Source organism: Pituophis catenifer, unplaced genomic scaffold (assembly GCF_029215685.1).
Source record: "Pituophis catenifer annectens isolate HBS135680 unplaced genomic scaffold, rPitCat1.0.hap2 SCAF_1, whole genome shotgun sequence".
NCBI lineage: Eukaryota > Metazoa > Chordata > Lepidosauria > Squamata > Colubridae > Pituophis > Pituophis catenifer.
In genome coordinates this window covers 50,112,336-50,133,979 of record NW_027256881.1, presented here as the reverse complement: position 1 = coordinate 50,133,979, position 21,644 = coordinate 50,112,336, and the positions used below count along the sequence as shown (strand labels likewise).

At 43.0% G+C, this 21,644-nt stretch overlaps 1 protein-coding gene across 1 annotated transcript; it reads right to left on the bottom strand.

The window, feature by feature from the left end:
* Positions 1-320: 320 nt before the first annotated feature.
* CUNH1orf115 (chromosome unknown C1orf115 homolog) lies at positions 321-19,235 on the bottom strand. Its single transcript, XM_070949168.1, has 2 exons — positions 18,902-19,235; positions 321-2,301 (listed from the first exon to the last, which is right to left on the bottom strand). Exons 1-2 carry the CDS (start codon positions 19,193-19,195, stop codon positions 2,182-2,184), a joined length of 414 nt encoding a protein of 137 aa, XP_070805269.1. The 5' UTR covers positions 19,196-19,235; the 3' UTR covers positions 321-2,181.
* Positions 19,236-21,644: the final 2,409 nt, after the last annotated feature.

Here is a 21,644-nt window from a genome sequence, read left to right as displayed (position 1 = left end):
TAATTGTTTGATTATCCATGCAACATTTGGAATGCATCTGTATATTCCATTGCAACTGATCATTTTAAACAGAATGTATTGATCAAAATAGACTGTATTGATAATGGCATAAATGTACTTGTTCTTTTTTTGTCCTGCTTTCTTTTGGGTGGGACTCTTGAGATTGTAAGCTTGAGGAAGGGAGACTGCCTCATTTCTTATGGATTTTATGTCAATAACTCTGGGAATCTTTTTGACTAAAGATGAGGAAGAGGGAAGGAAAGTAGACTAATACCATTCAACAAAGCCATGTATTCAAATTAATTGGTTAAATGTCTTTAATTTTTCTTTGTAAATTATTTTGTTATGTTAACAGATATGTTTATTAACAACCTGAAACAAAATACATCCTTAAAACAGTTATACAAAATAAATTCTGAAACATATACTGAAAGCAGAGGCAAGCAAAAAAAAAAAAAAGCATGGAAATAAATGTTATTTAAGCAGAAACATATCATTTGGTAATAGACAGACTGGAATCTTTCCTCTTCATAGATGAGAGAGCTATTCCATCCAGGCTGTTAGCCCAGCTTCATACTTTTCCAGTGCGATATACATCTGATTACTTATTTTTGGTTTCTGGACCATCCCAGAAAGATAGATTTTATTAAATATTGTTAATACAAATGTCTGTCCTACATAGGCAGGCAACATATAATCCTATTCAGGAGATTTGGGCTGCTGCTGCAGCAACTCCAGAGCTTGAACAATGAAGCAGAGCTATCCATGGCATGCATATACATTTGACATTTCCTTGGAAATTTTGGGAGAATTGAAGTCTGCAGAGAGGAGCTTTGCTTAGAAACTAAGCCTTAGATCCTCTGCAAGTAGATTCCCAAGCAGCATAATTACTTTGGACTGGTGATTCAGTGTTGGCCTGTTGAGACTCTTGTATCACTAGAAGGTTCTAGAGAAATGCAATCTATTCCAATAGTGGAATAGTGTCTAAGTGTCTCTCAACTTTGGCAACTTTAAGATGGGGGTGGGGGGACTTCAACTCCCAGAATGCTCAAGTAGAGCATCTTACAGAAATACAAATGAGAAAGAACAAATGCACGAGTCACCTAGAAGAGTAAGCATACCTTTCACCACTACATTAAAGCACTGAGGATAGAAGCTGCTTTAGAAAAAATGCCCCCGTCTATGTCCCCTATAAAGAAGCAGATTGCCCAGAATCTCTGCTGAATGGTGAAAACCGAACCTACAGTCTACAGTATCTCTGCTCAATTCATGTGGACTCTGAAACTGCTAGAGTTGAGGGGACTATAGACCAGATACACACACTGAAGGGCCCCACATTCTGATCTTTCGGTACTATTCTCCTGATTTGCTCCCTCAGTCTGCTACACAGTCTTTCCTCAGTCTTCTTCATCACTACCCTATTTGATTTTTAAAAAAAAATACATGGGTGACAGTTCATTCCAGACAGTGAAACTGTAATTTTCTGCACTTCATAAGGAGAGTTTAAGCCTATATTGGGTACTATATGAAAAATTCATGAACCATATCTGTCTTAATGTTTTTTGGGGGAGCAATTCATTTCTCTTTTGGAGTGCCCATTCTTCTTCAACTCTTCTCAGTTGGTCTGCTTCTCACAATACTCCTCTGGCTGAACATACAAATGCTATGCTATTACAACCTTTCCTAGCATGGCATTTTGGAGAAGGCTGTAGTGTTTATATCTCAGATCACTGACCAGCATTTTGATGGCAATGTGGTCTTGCCAAAAAAGCAATTACTTCTCTTCTGTTTCTTTAACTTCTCTCCATTTGCCTTCTCTCTCTCCTACCATCCTTTATCTTTTATTTTTTTCACCATTTTTTGAATGGACTGATTAATTTTTCCAAGAGTATTATATGTTTAAATCTGACCCAGTTAATTAGTTTTGTACCTTTGGCATTACGTGTTCATTTTAATTGATTGGTATTAAAGCACTTTGAGAATCATGTAAATGTGAAAACAGCTAAACGTTTTACAAAAAACGCACAACTGGATCCATTTTCCTTATTCCCCCTTTGACAAATTGGGGCATTTACAGAAGATGAAGCATATATAAACAAAGAAGAAATTGCTGCTCTCCTCAGTTGTGTTGCTGTTGTTGTTGTCTTCGCCATCCTTGTCCCCCTCAAAAAGTAGTAAGATCTATCGCACTGATGTACCCGTCCAAACAGCCATGCCAAGTGGTGAAGTGTAGGCTCTGGCCAAACCTTGCAGGCCAAGGATCAAATAGCTGCATCCTTTCTGCAATACTTTGCCCACATTCTGAAAGTAGTGAAAGAACATTATTAGCATGAGGAAACAATTCACCCCCCAAAAACTAACAATTATTAACAAATATTTCTACAGTCCAAACATTCCAGTTCAATCAACACAATTCTCATGAAGTGTCACTGTTATGCATTTCATATCTTTAAAAATCTTAAAAGATTTTTCTTTCTTTTTCTTCTATGCCTCCTTTTCAATTCAAATGGTTTCAGGGCAAATTACCCATAATGTAAACCAAGCAGTAAATCAACAAAATCATAAAAAAGGGTAATGAAAGACAGATTTAAAAACCCATAGAGGAATAAATGCCAATTTCTATCGGATTTCCCCCCAGAAAATTTCAATGCAAGCCCCCCCCCAAATAGGCATGATGTTCCTTATAAGTGAATATTGTGGTGTTTTGCATTTTGAAATGGTTTTGAAAGGCTATCGATTTTATCACAGCCAATAGCAGCCACAAGATCCTGGTGCTTTTGTTAGAATGATGAAATAGTTTTACATTGCAAGCTCTGGTCATGCGTACAATATTGTGACATGTGGAAAAGTGGTGAGGCTTGCTGTGATGCTTTCATTAGTCTGACCCTTTTGTTATGCCTCCCCTAACTTCATTGATCCAATGAAGTAGCTAGAAGGGGGGAAAGCAGCAATACAAAGTTGTTTTAATATACACATCCAGATGCCACACACACACACGCAAAGCATTGATTCCCCATTCCAAAATATCACATTGCTATATTAATATAGCTGGAAGGAGGGAGGATGAGTACTTTCCTTTTTCCATTCCAGATAAAACGATCGGTACCAATTTACAGGCTGGTTTGATTAGAACCTGAACAGATCAAAATGATATTTCCCTTTCCTTCTGAAGCTTTTAAAAAAGGAATTGTTAAACATTCTGTCAGTCATCTACTTTTAATCTATGCAAATATTAACATATTGTTTTATTATGCCTTTAAAGGCATGATTTTCTTAAAACAAACAGGTAAATAGACGAATCAAAGCTAGTACGAGGGCAAAATTAACCACCAGCCAAGGAAGGAACCCCCTGATTTTCCTCCTGACACTTAGTATTGCTGCTGTTGGACTGTGATGGCAGGGAAGGAGCCATGGCAAATTCCAATAAAGGAAAATCCACAACCTCTCCCTCCCTTGATTCTACTCCCTGAGTAAAGGAGTGGATAGGGCTCAGGAACAAAGGGCAAGAATTGGTGATAGACTAATATGGAGTTAATGTTAGGATACAACCTCTTCCGAATGGTAAATGTCTTTGCAAAAGCATATTTATCATGTTTAACTTGGTTGACACAATTTTGTGAGTTTTGCCAGAACACTGAACTATAAATCAATCAATAACAACAGGCTGGCTTTTCCTGTAACACTAGGCTACATAAAAATTGGTTGCTCAATTTGTGGTGTGAATACTGCCATAGTGTGAGGAGATTCTTTAGGAAGGTAGTGTTAAGAAAATCAGCAGTACATACCAATGGAACAAAAGGCAGTGGCACTTGCTTTTTTAAAAATTTCTGCAATTGGGAGATTTATAAGACGAGAAGGATCGTTTGTCTTACCTGATACGTTCCTTCTCGTTGAGTGGAGACAGCAGCCAGCGTGGGTAGTGCCCATCCAATCAGCTTCAAGGACTGAGCCTGTCAATTTTTCTTAGTCCCGCCCTGTTGCCGGGCATGCCCAGTTTTGGCGAAGACTGGAAGACAGACTCGATGTGTGGGACAAAGGAAAACAAGACAGAAAGGCAGAAAAGTTCTTTTGAGTTCAGCGTGCAGAAAAAGGGGGAAGGGTCTGGCTGCTGTCTCCACTCAACGAGAAGGAACGTATCAGGTAAGACAAACGATCCTTCTCCATTGAGAGTGGAGACAGCAGCCAGCGTGGGACATACCCAAGTTCACTGTCCCGATGATAGGGGGGGATCACGCTGGACCGCATTGTTCTCTCCGGCAACAACTCTTTGCAGAACCCGGCGACCAAACGAGGCTTCGGCTGACGGAAACTGATCGAGTTTGTAGTGTCTGATGAAGGGGCTAGGAGAAGACCACGTGGCAGCCCTACAAATTTCCAGCAACGAAGCCTGCGTCGCCCAAGCTGCCGTCGTAGCTGCGCTGCGGGTGGAATGAGCTGTCAATCCTGAAGGTCGCGGAAGGGATCTAACATCATAGGCCGTGGCGATAGTCTGGCGAATCCAGCGACCGATGGTTGAAGACGAGACCTTACTGCCTTGAGAAGTAGGTAAGAAGGATACAAAGAGAGACTCCGAACGACGGAAGGGAGCCGTCCTCTTCAGGTAAACCCGCAGTGCCCGTCGGACATCAAGGGAGTGCCAACGACGCTCCCGAGGGTGAGTAGGCCGGGGGCAGAAATTAGGCAGGATAAGCTCCTGGGCACGGTGGAACACGGAGTTGATCTTTGGCATGAAGGTCGGGTCCAAACGGAGCACCACCCGGTCAGTGTGGAAAACGCAAAGATCCGGACGAGTAGACAAGGCGGCGAGCTCAGAAATGCGGCGAGCTGAAGTAATGGCCACCAGGAAGGCAACCTTGCATGTGAGAAGCCTGAGGCTAGTAGTCTGAAGAGGCTCGTATGGAGGACTCGTAAGCGATTGTAAGACCAGAGGAAGGTCCCAGGTAGGGTAGCGATGCAGAACAGGAGGGCACAAGTTCTTTGCTCCCCGAAGGAACCGACGGATCAAAGGGTGTTGAGCGAGAGACGACAAGGAGCCGCAGGTGAGTACTGAAGATAAGGCTGCAATGTGTCGGCGGAGAGTATTAGGGGAGAGCCCTTGGGAAAGGCCCTTCTGCAAAAACATCAGAATATGTACAATAGACGGTTGTAGAGGCATGACACCGACTTGATTACACCAGTTATAGAAACTCCTCCAGGTGGCAGAGTAAATGCGTTCTGTAGAAGGTCGTCGGGAGGATAATAAGGTATGTACAACATCTGCCGGGACTTGAACCTCCCTCAAAGTGCACCGCTCAATCTCCAAGCGGTTAGATTGAGCCAGGCCGGGTCTGGGTGCTTCAGAGCGCCCTGCGAAAGCATATTGTCCGAGAGAGGAATGCGCCACGATGGGGTCACCGATAGGGACACGAGGTCCGCAAACCAGGGTCTCCGAGGCCAATGAGGTGCAACAAGGATCACTTCCGCTCGCTCGGATAGAATCTTGCGGATGACCCTGGGGAGGAGGGTCGTCGGAGGAAATGCGTACAGAAGGCCCGACGGCCATGGAGTTCGAAGAGCATCGACACCGGCCGCTCGAGGATGTGGGTACCGAGAAAAAAACAGCGGAAGTTGAGCGTTCTCGTGAGTTGCGAACAGGTCGATTACTGGACGGCCGAAGCGAAGAGACAGCTCCTGGAAGAGGAATGGAAGGAGATGCCATTCCGCATTGTCTATCCGCTGGCGACTCAACCAGTCCGCTTGAACATTCTGTACCCCGGATATGTGTTCCGCCCGAAGAGAACACAGGTGGCGCTCTGACCATACACCCAGCGTGACTGCCAGAGTCAGAAGAGACTTCGATCTGGTGCCCCCCAGTTTGTTCAAGTGAGCCTTTGCTGCGACGTTGTCCGTGAGGACGAGGACGTGGGCTCCGGAGACCAGGTGACGGAATGACCTTAGAGCGAGAAAAACCGCCTTCAATTCCAGCCAATTGATGGGATGACGAGCTTCCGAGGTTGTCCAAGTCCCTTGAGCCAGTTGACCTTGACAATGGGCCCCCCAACCCAGGAGACTGGCATCTGTCGTCACCACTACCCTCGAGGGTTCGAGGAAGGAACACCCCGCCGATAGAGCGGGGGAGCGCCACCACCGGAGGGATCTTCGTACCGCCGGAGGGAGTGGAATCGGCTTCAATGAAGTTCCTCTGCCAGCCTTCTGCAAAGGTAAAAGAAACCATTGGAGTTCCCTGGCATGGAGTTGAGCCCAGGGAACAATAGCTATCGCAGATATCATCTTACCTAAGAGTTGAGATAAGACATAGGGGGAGACCACCCGACTCCCTTCAACCTGGTAAGTTAACTGCCTCAGACTAGCTTGCCTATCGGGAGAAAGAAAAACTTTGCCCTGAAGGGAGTCAATCAGGGCACCCAAGTGTACTAATCTAGTGGAGGGGGAAAGGTGGCTCTTCTCCAAGTTAACAGAGAAGCCGTGAGCCGCTAGTGTCTCAACCGTCAGGCGAATATCCCGGGCAGCCTGTTGCACAGAAGGGGACAACAGGAGGATATCATCTAAATAACACATGAGGCGGACTGAACAGAGACGGAGTCGAGCCGCCAAGGCAGCCAGCACCTTCGTAAAGGTGCGGGGGGCAGAAGATAGGCCAAATGGTAGGGCCCTATATTGGTAGTGAGTTCCGTTATAACAAAATCTCAAAAACTGTCTATGGGATGGGAGGATAGGAATATGAAGGTAAGCCTCTGTTAGGTCTATGGAAGAGAGGAGATCGCCCCTCCGCACACCGTCTAGAATAGACTTCAATGACTGCATTTTGAATCTTCGATACACAACGTATCTGTTTAAACGTTTGAGGTCCAGGATAGGACGCCACCCCCCCGAGGATTTGGGGACCAGAAACACCCTTGAATAGAATCCCGATCCTTCCTGACCAGGAGGTACAGGTTGAATTGCCCTGATAGATAGAAGATGCTGAACAGAAGAATCCATGAGGGATCTCCTGGCGGGATTACGGGAAATCGGGCAACAAACAAAGGTGCGCGGGGGGGGGGCAATAAACTCAATGGCCAACCCAGATCTTAAGGTGGCGTGGACCCACTTGTCCGAGGTGGATTTTTCCCAGACAGTAGCAAAGAGACCCAATCTACCGCCAATGGGAGGATCCAAAGGGCAATCAGCGACGGCGACGGACGAAACGACCTCCTCCTCCTCGAAAGGGCCGCTTAAAGTTAAAGGGACGCCCTCTGAAAGATCTATCGGAAGAACCCCGCTGCCTGCTGAAAGACCCATCTCTTCTAAATGTGGGAAAGGGAGAAGAGGAAGAGGACCCCCCATCCGCACCTCTGGAGTAAGAACGAGGAGGGTAAGGCGAGAAACGGGGTGCTCCTCTCCGAAAAACAGCAGCTAAGACCTTCTTTTTGTCCCTGGTTTCTGTGAGGAAAGGCTCTAAGGCGTCCCCGAAAAGCTTCGTACCCTTAAAGGGAACAGAAGCCAATCGCCACTTATGTCTAGCATCTGCCTGCCAATGACGGAGGTATAACAAACGACGAGCCGTGACTGCCGAAGCCAAAGATTTTGCGGAGAACCTGGCAGCATTCAGAGTTGAGTCGGCTGAAAATTGAACGGCAGCTACGATTTTATTCAGGTCTTGCTTGATACGAATATCTCCGGGGGCTAACTTTTCTTGTAACTGACGCAACCAAAGCAACGTTGTTCGATTAAAGAAGGATGCTGTAGTGGTAGCTTTAATCGCCCAGGAGGAGCTTTGAAAGGCCTTTTGAAGGACTTGGTCAGATCTGCGCTCATCAGGACGGAGACCTTCATCCGGCTCGCCCGGAACATTGGAATTAGGAAGAAGAGCTGCCACTGGGGTATCCACCGAAGGAATTTGGAGAAGGGCCTCCAGGTCCGAGGATACTTGAAAGTTTCGTTTGTCATTAGCCGAAGGTAGGGGAGCAGATGCTGGAGATTCCCACTGACGTTTTACAACGTCCAGAAAGAGAGGAGGGGTAGGGACGGATGTTATAGGCCTAGCTGGCTCCGCGAACATCGGGTCCAAAGATCCAGAGGAAGACGAAGGGGGTACCGGATCCGCATTTGGAGAGGATAAACGGGCCGTATTAACAGCCTTGAAGAGCAAAGATTTGAACAAGGCTTGAGGAAAGAGACCCGTGAAGGTCGGCTGATCCGGGGGAAGGTTCTCATCCTCCGACAGGTCAGAATCAGGATCTCCGTCGTCAATGAAGGCTGAAGGATGACTGTAGTGAGAAGAAGTAGGAGAAGCGGAGCGAACTGAATGGGAGCAGCCTTCGTCACTGTGGTCCGCTGAAAAGGGGGAAGACTCTCTAACCGATCCATGTCGACTGGAAAGGCCCGAACGGGCGGCCAAGGATCTTTGAACCGCCGCCTCAATCATCTGCTGTAGCTGATCTGGAGGAACGAACGGATCCAAAGAGCGGGCAGGCACAGATTCAGAGGAACGAGCCTCCTGTGATGTTGCTGGATCGGGAACCGGTTGCTGAGAAACTGATCCAGAGCCCCACAAATTTTCTTCGGAAAAAGTAACTGGGCAATCTTGCAGAGACAGATGGTCAGGAGAAGGTGAATGGGACACAGTGACTGGAGGTGGATTAGAAGAAGCAGGTTGTTGAGGAGAGGAAGGAGGCAACTGAGCGGAAGCCTTGTCACATAGTCTGGTCAAAACTTTGTCTCTACGTTTTTCTGCTTTAGAAGAAGAAGATGGCAAGCCACCCGTGGAAGACTTGTGGTGAGAACGTGAGCTTTGAGAAGTTTTGGAATGAGACCTGGAATCTTCCATGGCAGATTGTTGGGTAACAGACGTGGAGTCTGATTGGCCAATTTCGCCTGCACTGGCCTTCCGGCCGTGCTTAGACTTAGAAAGGGCCTTAGGCATGACAGACAATAAGACTGACTGTAAAAACCCCACGCACCAGACTGTGCCTCCGTAAATAGATTGTGATCAAATAGAAGGGAGCGAGAGGAACTCCGCAGGAGGCAGTGTTGAATAAATTATCAATTAATTTTAATCAATCAAATGCCAGACAGATGAAACTGGGAGCGTAAGAACTCCACAATTGTAAGGTGTGGTGGGGAATGCCCGAAGCAGATTTGAAACGTTGGTGAAGGCGGGCAATCAATCAGCTAAACAATCAGGTAATTAAGACCACAGTCCTGTGGCCGTAACAAGCAATTAAGGCAAAAAGGGGGGGGGGGCGCGAAGCTCCACTAACAGTTAACGATGAAAGCGTAGAGGCCCACAATTGCTGTAATAGAGTAGGGGGGGGGGCGCGAAGCTCCACAGGGCACAATTTTAAAACGCCCACGGATTCGGGCTACTGCCACACAGAAAGAGGGGGCGCGAAGCTCCTCAGCTACTCAGGCAACAACCTCGCTTAATAAGGAGAGAGCCTGCGGGACAATTTTGAAGCAGCAGCAACCGGCACAGCCGCGCAGAGGAGGGGGCGCAAGGCTCCACAGAATAGCCACTCAGCCCACCACGCTTCTCATTTAAATATAATTAGCCTGTGGCGAGCGGCTGTAAAGGAGGCGTTCCGGGGCGAAAAGGCCTCAGTCGGCAAGAATTGTTAATGAGGAAAGGCCGGCTGCAAATACTCGCGCTCTCTCAAACGGCGGGAAAAACTTGCAGTCCAAAATGGCCGGCGCCGCTATAAAGCGCCCGCCGCAACCGCCGACAGTAATAGAAGCGAAAGTGGTCAAATGCAGAGGGCGAGGAGAGCGCAACAGTAGAATGTCCCTCGAAGATCAACGATCCTAAAACCTCCTTGTGAGGAACGAGGGCAGGGAATCCCCACACCCCTGAACCAGGGGAGATCGAAGTAAAGGGAAGGGTTGGGTAACTCACAAACTCGATGCCAAACCGTCCAAGTCAGCAGGAATAATCAACCAATGTCCAAATCGAAAGCCAGATCACAGTCAAACAGTCCAAGTCCAAAATTTTTAGAGAAAACCAGCACGAAAGGGATAAAAGGGGAAATTTTAGCCAGAGAGCAGTCCCACACACCAGCCAGCGCTGAAGGACTGAGCCAAAAACTGGGCATGCCCGGCAACAGGGCGGGACTAAGAAAAATTGACAGGCTCAGTCCTTGAAGCTGATTGGATGGGCACTACCCACGCTGGCTGCTGTCTCTACTCTCAATGGAGAATGTCTGTTTTGCCTTGTTGTAGTGTTAGTTCTTTTACAGCATTTTGACAGAAGCTTTCTATATATTTCTTGTACACAGACAAGCCTTAAGGTCATCAGGACAATACAAAAGAGAGGGTATCATAAAACTATAGTACAGGAAATGTCCTGATAGGCTTCAGTGGTCAGGAAATTGAGATATTGGCGACGATCAAGGACAGTGCTAGACATCCCCTGTACTCATGGTATTTAACAATCCTTGCAATGCTTAAATAGCAAGGATTCAAACAAGAAAGCATTTTTGTGGTCATGTAAAGGTGTGTCTGACTTCTATCTTACTCTGTTAGATAGTAGTGGAAGGACCCAGGAATGCTAAGAATGTATGAGAAAAACAATAGAAAAGCGGGGAGGGAAATTTAAGAGTAAAGGAACAAAAAGGAAGAAAAATATTGAGATAGGTTTACCCCTTTTAAAAAAATCTAAGGTAGTCATGGGTCAACATAATAATATCAGGACTGCTGCAATGATAGAAAAAAGGGGGACACCATAGTAAAGTAATAGGTAGCAAGATGACAGAATATATATCATATAAAAAGTGTGATATATTAGATATAAAAGAATAAAATTTCCACAACAGAAAACCAAAAACTATTTAGACAAAACTGCCATTGTTATTTTTCAAAAAGAAATAACCTTAACATGGAGATTTCAATTCCTGTCGCTAAGTCAACAGCAAGGGATTATGGGTGCTGTAATTCAGAAGGCCCAGGAGATAATGTCTGGATCTTTCTTTTAAAGTAAGATGGATGTGAAAATACATAACACCTGAAACATTCACAAAACATCCCATTTCCTCCAATAAAATCATGTTATGATACATCAAATGGCTCCAGCCAATGGTGCAGATACCACAATGGAGAAATCCAGGAGATACTTGAAATGGAATCCAAGCCATTGCCTTTGGCCTAAAAGGTACAAGATCAAACAGCCTGGTAGTCAGGTTCAAGAAAGTGGCCACAAGTAATTGCAAGTACATCATGAACCATCTCCTATACTGTGACTTAGTTATTAGCTTATGGACTGTTCTTGGTTACAAGAATGAATATAGGAAATTCAAGTACTTGATTACAGGTAATATAAATAGTTTCTGTGAATGAATTTGCTGAATAGGATCCAGTTATAGAACAAACCTAGAACTAAGGAGGAATTTCCTGACAGTGAGAACAATTAACCAATGGAATGGGTTACCTTCAGAAATTGTGGGTACTCAATCACTGCAGGTTTTGAAGAAGCAATTGGATAGCCCTTTGTCCAGAATGGTACAGGATCTCCTGCTTGTGTAGGGCGTTGGACCAGAGGACCACCAAGGTCCCTTCCAACTTTTTCTGTTATTCAATTAAACTTTGCTTAGCTCTCTCATTCTAAAGTAGGGATAGAGAGCTATTCTCTCCAACACTCCCATTATTGTTCAAATTAAACTAGTTAATGTAGTTCAGCAATATTCTGAATATTTTGCAATACCCAGAGATTATTGAAAAACTCCTGGTTAAGTGCCAATTGTAGGTCCTAACAGAAACAACACAACTTCATTCTGATATTGCTGTAATTAATAAAGCTAGGAGTACGAACTAGACATTCAAGAGGAAGGATAGGGAATAACATTCAATTCTGATACATAGCACAAAACCCTGCACTGAGAATGAATTCTAAACTAAATAGATTTCTTTCTGTAGATTCTGATTGGTGGATCTACAATACAAAGTACAGCCTACATGCAGAAATTTGCCTGCCTTTGGATTAGAGTACTGTATGCAAATATCTCCATACCTCTTTAAAATAGGAGTCCCATTTGCACATTATGGGAGTCAGGGGAATCTAAACATGCTGTGCAGAACTTTAAACAGTACAAATAACTTGCTTAATTAATCCAAGGGGAGTTAAAATTTAATCACACACAAACAATCTTTTGAGGGCTAACTCCATCTCCAGATTAATTAATCTACTTGTATTGTGTGAACTACTTCTTGACCATTAGTTAACATTCCTCAATCCTAACACAATATCCTAGTGTTAAACTTTTTTTCTCTCAGGACTCTTTCTCACTTTTAAAAATGATGGTGGACCAAAAGAGTTTTTGTCTGTATGGATTTTATTTATCGTTATTTACTGTATCTAAAATGAATCATTCACTGCTACTTCTTCTCATGATTGTTTAGTGGGATTTTATTATTGTATTATTCTTCAACATAAGATGACAAATAATTTTGATTTGGCAGACTCCTAATAGGAACTTGAAAAATTCTCAGGTGTCTTAGGATCATATGTTAAGAAATTGTAGAAACCCTTCTGCCTTGATAGTTTTCATCCCACACAACAGGTAAAAGGGGGAAGCAAAGGTCGAGGGTATTTGCCGTCTCCAAATAGAAAGATTAAAAGAGCAGGAACTTGGGTAGCAAATATGTCAGCTGCCCAGTATCCTATCAATAGCTTGGAGGATTTAAAATAATGGTTATGATAATGGCAGATCAAGCTGTCTATGATCCTTGCTATTGGTAAACAAAGGTGCTTTCTTATGGTACAGGAAAAATAGGATACATGGATACTTGCAGAGACACTGTGTAAGAAACGGCTTGTTAACAGTATGGGAGAGAGTGAAAGAGAAACATTATATGGAAATATCAATGTGGCTTTCAACAATAGAAGCGTTGACACATCCAAATATGATAAACATGGACAATATTGTTAGATATAAGGATATTTTAATAGAGAAGGGAGAACTAAAACAGAAACAAGATTTAGAAAAACAAGGGATTGAGATTGATTGGTATACACGAGTGCAGATACAATCAAGATATGATAAAGATTTGAAACAATATGGTTTTAATTTGGGGGAATCAGAGTTGGATCAGATAAGGACTGGAAAGGAACAAAGGTGAATGTTGAATGGAGAAGGAGATGGTTGGGTTTTCTCCATTGTACAAACTCAACTATGATAAACTGTCTTTCAAGGAATTCTAAAATATAGGCAGAAATGGTTGAACCATTTCCAAATGGTTCAACTTGTCACTATCTTTTCTTCTGTTCAGAATAGAGGAATCTGAAAACTTCATTGATCTATATTATAGTTGATCACATGTAAGGCACAATTGCCACTTTCTTCAATCTAGCGCAAGAAAGTGACTGAAACTTCAGTTTTAGAAGCAATTTTGTGCCACAGGAAATGCTTGATCACAGCCCGAACAATGAAGCCCTGATCTCAGCAAGGAGCAAAGTAGTGTTCAAAGAAATGGCATGCTTTTCTTTTGTGGTTACTTCCATACAGAGTACAGCCAAAGTTTTGAAGCAGGACATGAATATTTTATCAAGAGCATGAGCATACAAAACCACAGAACTCAAATCATTTTTCTTTTGGTGGTTACAATTGCTAAATCAGATGATCTGCATACAAGAAGCCTACTATCTTCACTATGTGAGTCAAAATGTTGAATTCAGCTGATCACTACAATAGAGTGGGCAATCAGAGCTGCATGAATCCCCAGCCCCACTTATTTTGCAGCCCCCAGGGCTTCTGAAATCACAAGCTGTGGCATGAGTTTCAAGCAGAAAATGTCAACATTCCAAGTAATGCACCCATAGAAAGCAGAACTCTGAGGCAGGCAAATTCCTCAAAGAACAATTCAGAAAATCTGTAGTAGTTTAATATAGCTGAACAGCAAAGAAACACCCAAGAACATCTGCTTCCCTAAACCAAAATTTAAAAAAAATTGGAAAACTCTGGGTCACCCACTTGCCATCATTGCCTTGTCAACTGTACTCTCCAGAAAATGCTAACGCAGCCCCCAGTTATCAAAAACTGTCCTTCACAAATTGCAATGATCATGGACAACCTGTATCTGTTATGAAGCCTTTTTCAGCCAGGTGCTCTGTAAACCCTCAAAATCTTGGCCATAGTAGCTGAGACAGGCTGAGCTGAATAGCTATCTGAAAGATACCACGTTACCCAAAGATGCCTTAAAATTATTCTCATTACTTCTTTTTATTTCACTGAATGACAATCAGGATGAGAAAACATGTGGTCTTTTAGATAGTGTTGGAGCACAATTCATATCATTTCTTACCATTGGTTATGCTGACTAGACCTGAAGGATATTAGACTTCAATAACATTTGCTATATTACACATGGATCATCACTAGACCCGGACTCAAATTTCTAGCCCCAGCCAAGACGTTAAGTGGGTGATCTCAAGTCTTCATTATCTCTCAGCCTGCTTTGTAGACCTTAAGCCTTCAAAGGCTTGTAAGGGATAACAAGATAGGAATAAACTGCCCTAAATTTCTTGGATACAAGGAGCCATATGAATGGAAAAAATAATTAAACAACAGGAATAAAATGTGAAATAGCTTCTCAAGCAGTAATAAGTTAATGCTGATGCATTCTCTAAGTTGCCATCTAGAAGCTGTTCTGAAAAGAAATGTTTTCTGTTTTGCTGCTATTGTGGGAGGAAGATGCACAGTTTCTGTTAACTGAAGCACTGACAAAATTAAGATGCCAAGAAAAAAGCAACAGAAAGATAAAAAAACATCTGCTGTCATATGGATTTGCTTAGAATCTTTTCCATACAAAAATGACACATCCCTCTATAGATCTCTAGGTAAACATCAACTTCACTTTCACACTGATCAAAATAGTTTCTTTTGAAGAGAAAAAAAAATACCAGCCAACTCCCACGCTGGATATAACAAACTCTTTGTTTTTCAGAGATCATCCTCATTCTGTTGCAGAGCTCCACAGAGTATCTAAAACATCTCATATGCAGATTCAGATAAATAAAACTGCATATTTATTTAGACTTTACTGTCGCTATAACTCAATACACTTTGTGTAGTTCACTGCAAAAAGAAAATTAGGTTCCCATATCTCAGGAACATACAATCTAAATAGACATCTCTTCCTGGGTCTAGTATCCTTAAATTCTTTTGGAATAATAATTTATTTTGTAATTCTTTTTCATTCTTGATTTACCTATGGTTATTCTACCTGTATTTTCACTTATTTAACTTTTTTCTTCCATGTTGCATGATTTTTCTCTCCATTCATCTCTGGTTCTTCCATAATCACCATTAACTGAAGCATAATATGCATTAGCATCTAATGCATTTTTATTTTCATATATACAGTATTTACAACACCTTCTGATAATGCTTTCATTCCTAATTAAATCTACATCTGTAATTCACATGACTAGTCTTCCAAAGCATCTGAATTGCAAAGGTTTTAATGCAGGAGTAAACAATTCTTTGATACCTTTGGTTTTCATTTATTATGGCACAAATTTTCATAGGCTACAACCCACTTTATTATATCGGTGGAGTCTTCTGAAGACTTTGTTTCTCTCTCTCTCTCTCTGTATTGGGAATATAGTTGTCTGTTTGTCTGTGTGTGTTGTGAATGCAAATTGCATGCCAGACATCAGGCTCATGCTCACATCCTCCTGAGCAAAACGTAACTTTCTGTCATGTACACTCTCAGGGCAGACCTGCACTTTATGCCTGGCCCATTAAGAGTACTGTACAAGCCACTCACCCCTTCCTGCCTACAGGATTGGATGAAGTTTTTCTCCTATTCCCAGCCTTTTGAAAATGCATTCTCTGGGCATGTTCTGCTGCTTCAATTCAATTTTCCAACCTGACCTTTCTTAAGCCCTTCAGAGCAGATGGTAGCCAACACTTAGTCCTGTTCTAGCAGGAGCCCCAGTCATGATTAGCAGCAGTGCTTGGCATACTCCAGTGGTCCCAGTGGCTGCCAGATTGCTATGTCCTCTCCCAGTCAGCAGTCTCCTTTTCATTTTATAATCTTCTAGTTGATCCAGTAATGGCTTTAAGTCAATGAACAATCCTCAGTCCTAGAAGCTCATGCTCCTTTCAACCCTTATATCCCCCAGTGGCGTCCTTTCCATTTCTGGCCCAGGCTGAGTGAAGCCGGCTTCTTTTGCTTTCCTCCCTCTGCTCACAGGACTGCCAAACTTCCCTTCCCTTTAAAACTGCAGTATAAATATAATATATTGGGGTGGGGGTGGGGGAGGAGTCCACATAAGTGTCAAAAGAAATAATGTGGGAAGGGGATTGAAGGCATCTATGTGGGCAAACAACCGAGAAAGGAAAGGAAAGGCAGAGGAAATAATGGAAAGAAAGGGAGCCACTGATAGATACAGTGAAATCTGCTTTTCTTTCCTGGGTGGAAGGGTAAGAAGCAGGAAATGATCAGCCAGGTCTTGCAGTGGCTGTCTGGTACCCTATATTCCTTTGGTCTGAAGCCTTTTACAAGTAGACTTCACTTAGTGACTGCCCTGTTGAGTGACTGTTCAAAGTTACAAAGGTGATGAAAAAATAACTTTAGATCACTCCTCGCATTTATGATTATTACAACATCTTCACAGTTACATGATTGCCATTTGTGCACTTCACAGCTGGCTTCCAACAAGCAGAATCAATGGAAAAGCTAGCAGTAAAATTACATGTCCTTGTCATGTGATGCCTTGCTTAATGATCTCTGGTGGCTCGCTTAGTAACCAAGTGGGAAGTGATGTCATCAACTGCAGTCCCTTGAGGTTTCACTTTGCAACTGCATCACTTAGCAATAGAATTGCTGGCCCCAGTCGTGGTAGCTAAGTGAGGACTAACCTATACTCACTATTAAGGTGAATGAAGCAGTGTCCAATAACAGAAGACTCTAGGGGGCAGCAACAAGGAGTCAGAGAAGAAAGCTAAGTGCTATATAGTGGCTTTCACAAGACTTGCATCACTGAATCAAGGAAGGCATAGTTATGATGGGAAGACCATAAAAATGTCAAGAATTTCTAGAGATCACTGCAGTAAACAGGACTGAGGATTTAATTTGATGCCAACCTTTTCTCCTTATTTCTGAAATAATTATAATCTTGAATGGTTTTAAAAATATACATCTAAAAAATCCCTCATCATTTCACTTGTTATCATCCTGCAAACACACAAGGCAGGGGAGGAGAAAGAGGGGTAAAAATGTTAGAGGTAAGTAAGCCTTCATCCATGTTGGTAGTGATCCAAATCTAACCATCACCCTTTTCTTTTTGCATGTGCCAAAAATAGGAAGGAACCGACTCAAGACATGACAACTGCAATCCAAGCCATCCAGTGACCACTCTTTCCTACAATGGTTATTAAAATGTTTGCTACAACTGAGCGAATTATCCATTATTATATATATTGCAGATCTGCCAGGAGTTTGCCCTTGGGAGAGGCTGGCTCAGTGGCATTACAAGATGACCAGCTTAATGTGGAAAATGCTGCCAGTTAACAATTCTGAAAGGAAGAAAAAAAATTAAATTTCAGCATCCAATGAGTTTTCAAAAGCTATTTAACTTCACAATTTTTTCCTTAACAAAGTAACAAACAAAAGGAAGGAAAGCCTTCTTTCACTTGAACTCCCCTGTGGAACATCCGCTTGGAAAGTGAACAGAAACTTCGACCTGCCACACCTTACACACACACAGAGCGCTTCCTCAGAAGGCTTCTTTCAAAGGGCAGCCAGTCCAAGACAGCGTCAGTCACCGCTCCCTGGGAGGCTCCGCTCATTTGCCTCAAATCCGAAGATGAAGAGGGGGCTTGTTGTCCAGCCTATCCAGTGACTACTCTTCCGATACCTAAGGGGCACAGTCCCAAATCTTCCTCTCCTCCAGGAATAGGAAAGTCCTCGTAAAATCCTTGCACTCCTCTAAAGGGGAAAGTAACTAGTCCCTGAATTCAATTTCACCTTTAAACTCTGATAACGGAAAGGGGAGGATCTGTCTCTAAACCAACTCCTGTAAGCACTACAAATCCTGCAAAGTTTCGTTGAGTTATTTGCCCCTTTTTCTCTTCAATGTGCTCGACCCCGAAGCCTGGATTGGGTAGCGTGTTGATGAAGATCCTCAGTCATCCAAGTAGAGTTGTCTGGAAGTCAAGTCCCAGACAACTCAACAAAATCGAATCCCACCAGGCTCAAGGTTGACTCAGCCTTCCATCCTTTCTAAGGTAGCTAAATTGAGGACCCAGTTTGTGGGGGCAATAAGCTGACTTTGTATAAAATATATGTAAAGTATGTAAGTTTCATATATAAAAAGTATGAAGGCACTGTAAGCCGCCCTGAGTCTCCAGAGAAGGGAGGCATATAAATCAAATTAAAAAAAAGTCATGGCAACTGAGCTTCTTTTTGTGTTGGCTTGAAATGTTTCACTGCTTATTCAGCTACTTGGAGAAGCAAAACGTTTTGAACACACACACACACACACACACACACACACACACAAAGCCCTGTTTCCATGATACAACTTTCAGATTGGATTTCAGATTGGATCAGATGACCTGACAGCAGTGTTCCAATATCTCAGGGGCTGCCACAAAGAAGAGGGAGTCAAGAGGGATGGAAACTAACCAAGGAGAGAAGCAACCTAGAACTAAAGAGAAATTTTCTGACAATTAGAACAATTAATCAGTGGAACAACTTGCCTCCAGAAGTTTTGAATGTTCCAACATTGGAAGTTTTTAAGATGTTGGATAACCATTTGTCTAAAGTGGTGTAGGGTTTCCTGCCTGAGCAGGGGGTTGGACTAGAAGACCTCCAAGGTCCCTTCCAACTCTGTTATTCTGTTCTGTTCTGTTCATCCGCCTCAGCTGGGAGGGCCAACGAGAAGGCTCCCCGAGCACCCGACGTCCCGCGTGTTCAATCTTACCTTGCCGTATTTCTTAAGTCTCCTCTTGCGCGCCTTACTTGCGCGCTCAGTTTTCCTTGCAGGGGTCGGCTGCTCGCCATCCCAAGCGAGGGGCTGGTAGTTGTCCGGGAGGGCGGCAAAAGCCACCGTTTTGGAGGCGCAGCCGGCCAACTCCTCTTCCTCAGGCTGGTTTTCGGGAGCCGTCGGGGCCTCCACTTCCCGCCGTTCCTCCTCCCGCTCGAGGATGGAGAGCTTGTCCTCCGCGGGGCTGCGCCGCCGCCGGAATTTGGCCCTCAAAGCGCCCGCCACGGGCATCGCGCCGAGGGAGAAAGGCGGGGACGCTTTCGGAGCCTTCCCTCCTGGTACCCCTCGAAACAGGCCGCAGAAGTTCCCTTCGCAACTGAGCCCGACAACAGGTGGAGCTCCAGGAGACAAGTGAGTGCGGGCCTCTGTCTGGTCCCGCCGCAGGAGACGGGGAGAGGCGGATGAGGAGGGCCCTTCCCTGTTCTTGGCAGGGATTTTGCCAGCGCCTCTCCAGAGTTCAACGTCCAGCCTCGCGTTGCACTGTTGACACTGCCAGCCAGCGCAGCCTTGGCGGCTCCCCTGGGCTTCCAGCGCCGGACCGTGCGCAGGAATCCAGCGCTGGGACTTGTATGATCAGGCCAGGAAGGAAAGGCCGGGCCTTTTTTTGAAAAAAAGGCAGAATGTCCGGTAGCTGAAACCTCTTTTTTCATCGGATACTAAAGAGATTTGCTCTGGAGTAGGAAGAGTTGTGGTTCTAATTTCCCTCCTTCTCCCTCACCCCACCCTCCCCGTTGCTTTTGAACTTTTGACTATGTAATCTGGTGGTTTCAACTTTCTAATAGAACAAGTTAAACTAGAATTAATAAGATTAGGTTATTAAAAGTTAAGAATCCATTTTAGACTATCGGCAATTATAAATAAAGGCTTACTTGAAAATAAAGAAGCCAGTTTCTCAGTGCAGTTCAGAAACAAGAGAAGTGAAGTTCTTATGTCTGGGGACAGCAGGTAAACCTTCCTAGGTGATTATGAAAGCCCCAATTCACAAAGCTTACAAAGTTACATCGATTTACAATGAGACTTTAGAAACCTTTAATGGCTTATTCTGCAGAAGCTGCTGCTTTGAAGGTCCTTTTTCAGTCAAGGTGGCTATGGAGCCAAGTAAAGAAATACAGTGCCACGATTACTATTTCCTTGTCATTTCCCCTCACTATTAGCTTTATCTTTTCTAAGTATCTGTGGTGCATATAAATTGTATGTATTTTGATGTCTTCTTGCCTCTAATAAGTAGCCTTATTGATCTCATCAAAACAAAGTAAAATCCAATTAATATTTAAAATATGAAGAACCTCATGAGCGACTTTTAATATGTCCTCTTGATTTTCTGATATGGAAGTACTCATTTTTTTTATTTCCTAAGTTTGATTTAAGTACCAGATAAGCTCCTGATACTTGCTTTATTGGAAAATTTATTGAACAAAAACAATAAAGTAGTTCATTGCTTTTGTTCAATAAACATTATATTCACCTGTCCAGTTTAACCTACGTGTTTACTGTTTTTGGTGCTTTGTTATCCAAGTGCTAAACATGACCATTTAACTTCTATATTGAGGAATGTGCTACCACCTGCTGAGACTTTCATGTTTTTGGACTGCGCTTCGCTTCCTAGTCATTTGTCCATGTTATATGGATTTGATGATAGTTCAAATAAAGGTTTTAAAATATTCTCATCCAGGTTGTAGATTGTTTACTCCTGTTAAGTGCTCCTCTTCTGAAAATATCAAGAAATCCAATTATCTTTTACAAGTCAATAACCCTTTGTAAACAGTGCTTGACTTGATTTTGACAATTTTGTCCTGACAAAATTTAACTTAATTACAAAGAGAAAAGAAAGTATATTTATGAAACAGGAGGTTCTGTTAACAGGGGGTTAGTAATTGTACAATGGCTAAACTAGACCTGCAATTAATCCACATTCTATTTATTATGCAACAGGCAGGCTAGGGAAGCCTGAGCAGCCATTCCCACCACTTTCTATTTACATAACAAACAAACCAAGAGGCTGGTTAATTGAATTCATATAATCAACACTCAAGCTTAATTTAGCTCTCATAAAAGAACTGAGGGGTAAAAAAAAAAAAAGAGAGAAAGTCTTAGAATACCACCATTCTTTTTCAAATTTCTACAGTGTGCTTTCCATGCAGACTGCAGAGATTTATAATCATGTTGCCTGTCTGAATTCCCAATAGTCATCCAGCAATAACAAAATTCAGAGTTTGCGATATATCAATGCACAGTATCTATAAGAAATTCATAATACTGTGCTATGAACAAACTTCCCTGGTTTTAGAGTTCTAACTTATATTGTATGCTGATTGTTTCTTTAGTTAAATATCCTTCTTGCAGAAGTTGATTTGCAAACTTCTGATTTTTTTCAGTTATTATAGGAATTCAATATAGTAGATCAAGTATTATCTCATGCCTCAATGTCCAACTGCATTAGAATTTCCAAGTACTAAAATATAAAAAATTACACATTTCCCCCCAAGCAATAATCAGAAAAAGTTGTTTCTGATGCTCATTACAAGAAAATGTCTACATACTGCATATTCTGAGGTTGAATGAAAATACAGACCTGATCTCTTGACTTAATATAGTTTAAAAGAACAGTAGGCATCTGGCATCTGCAGGTGAACTGCAAGTTCCTTCTGTACAGCCTTGAGTGTACCATTTGATGGGACCC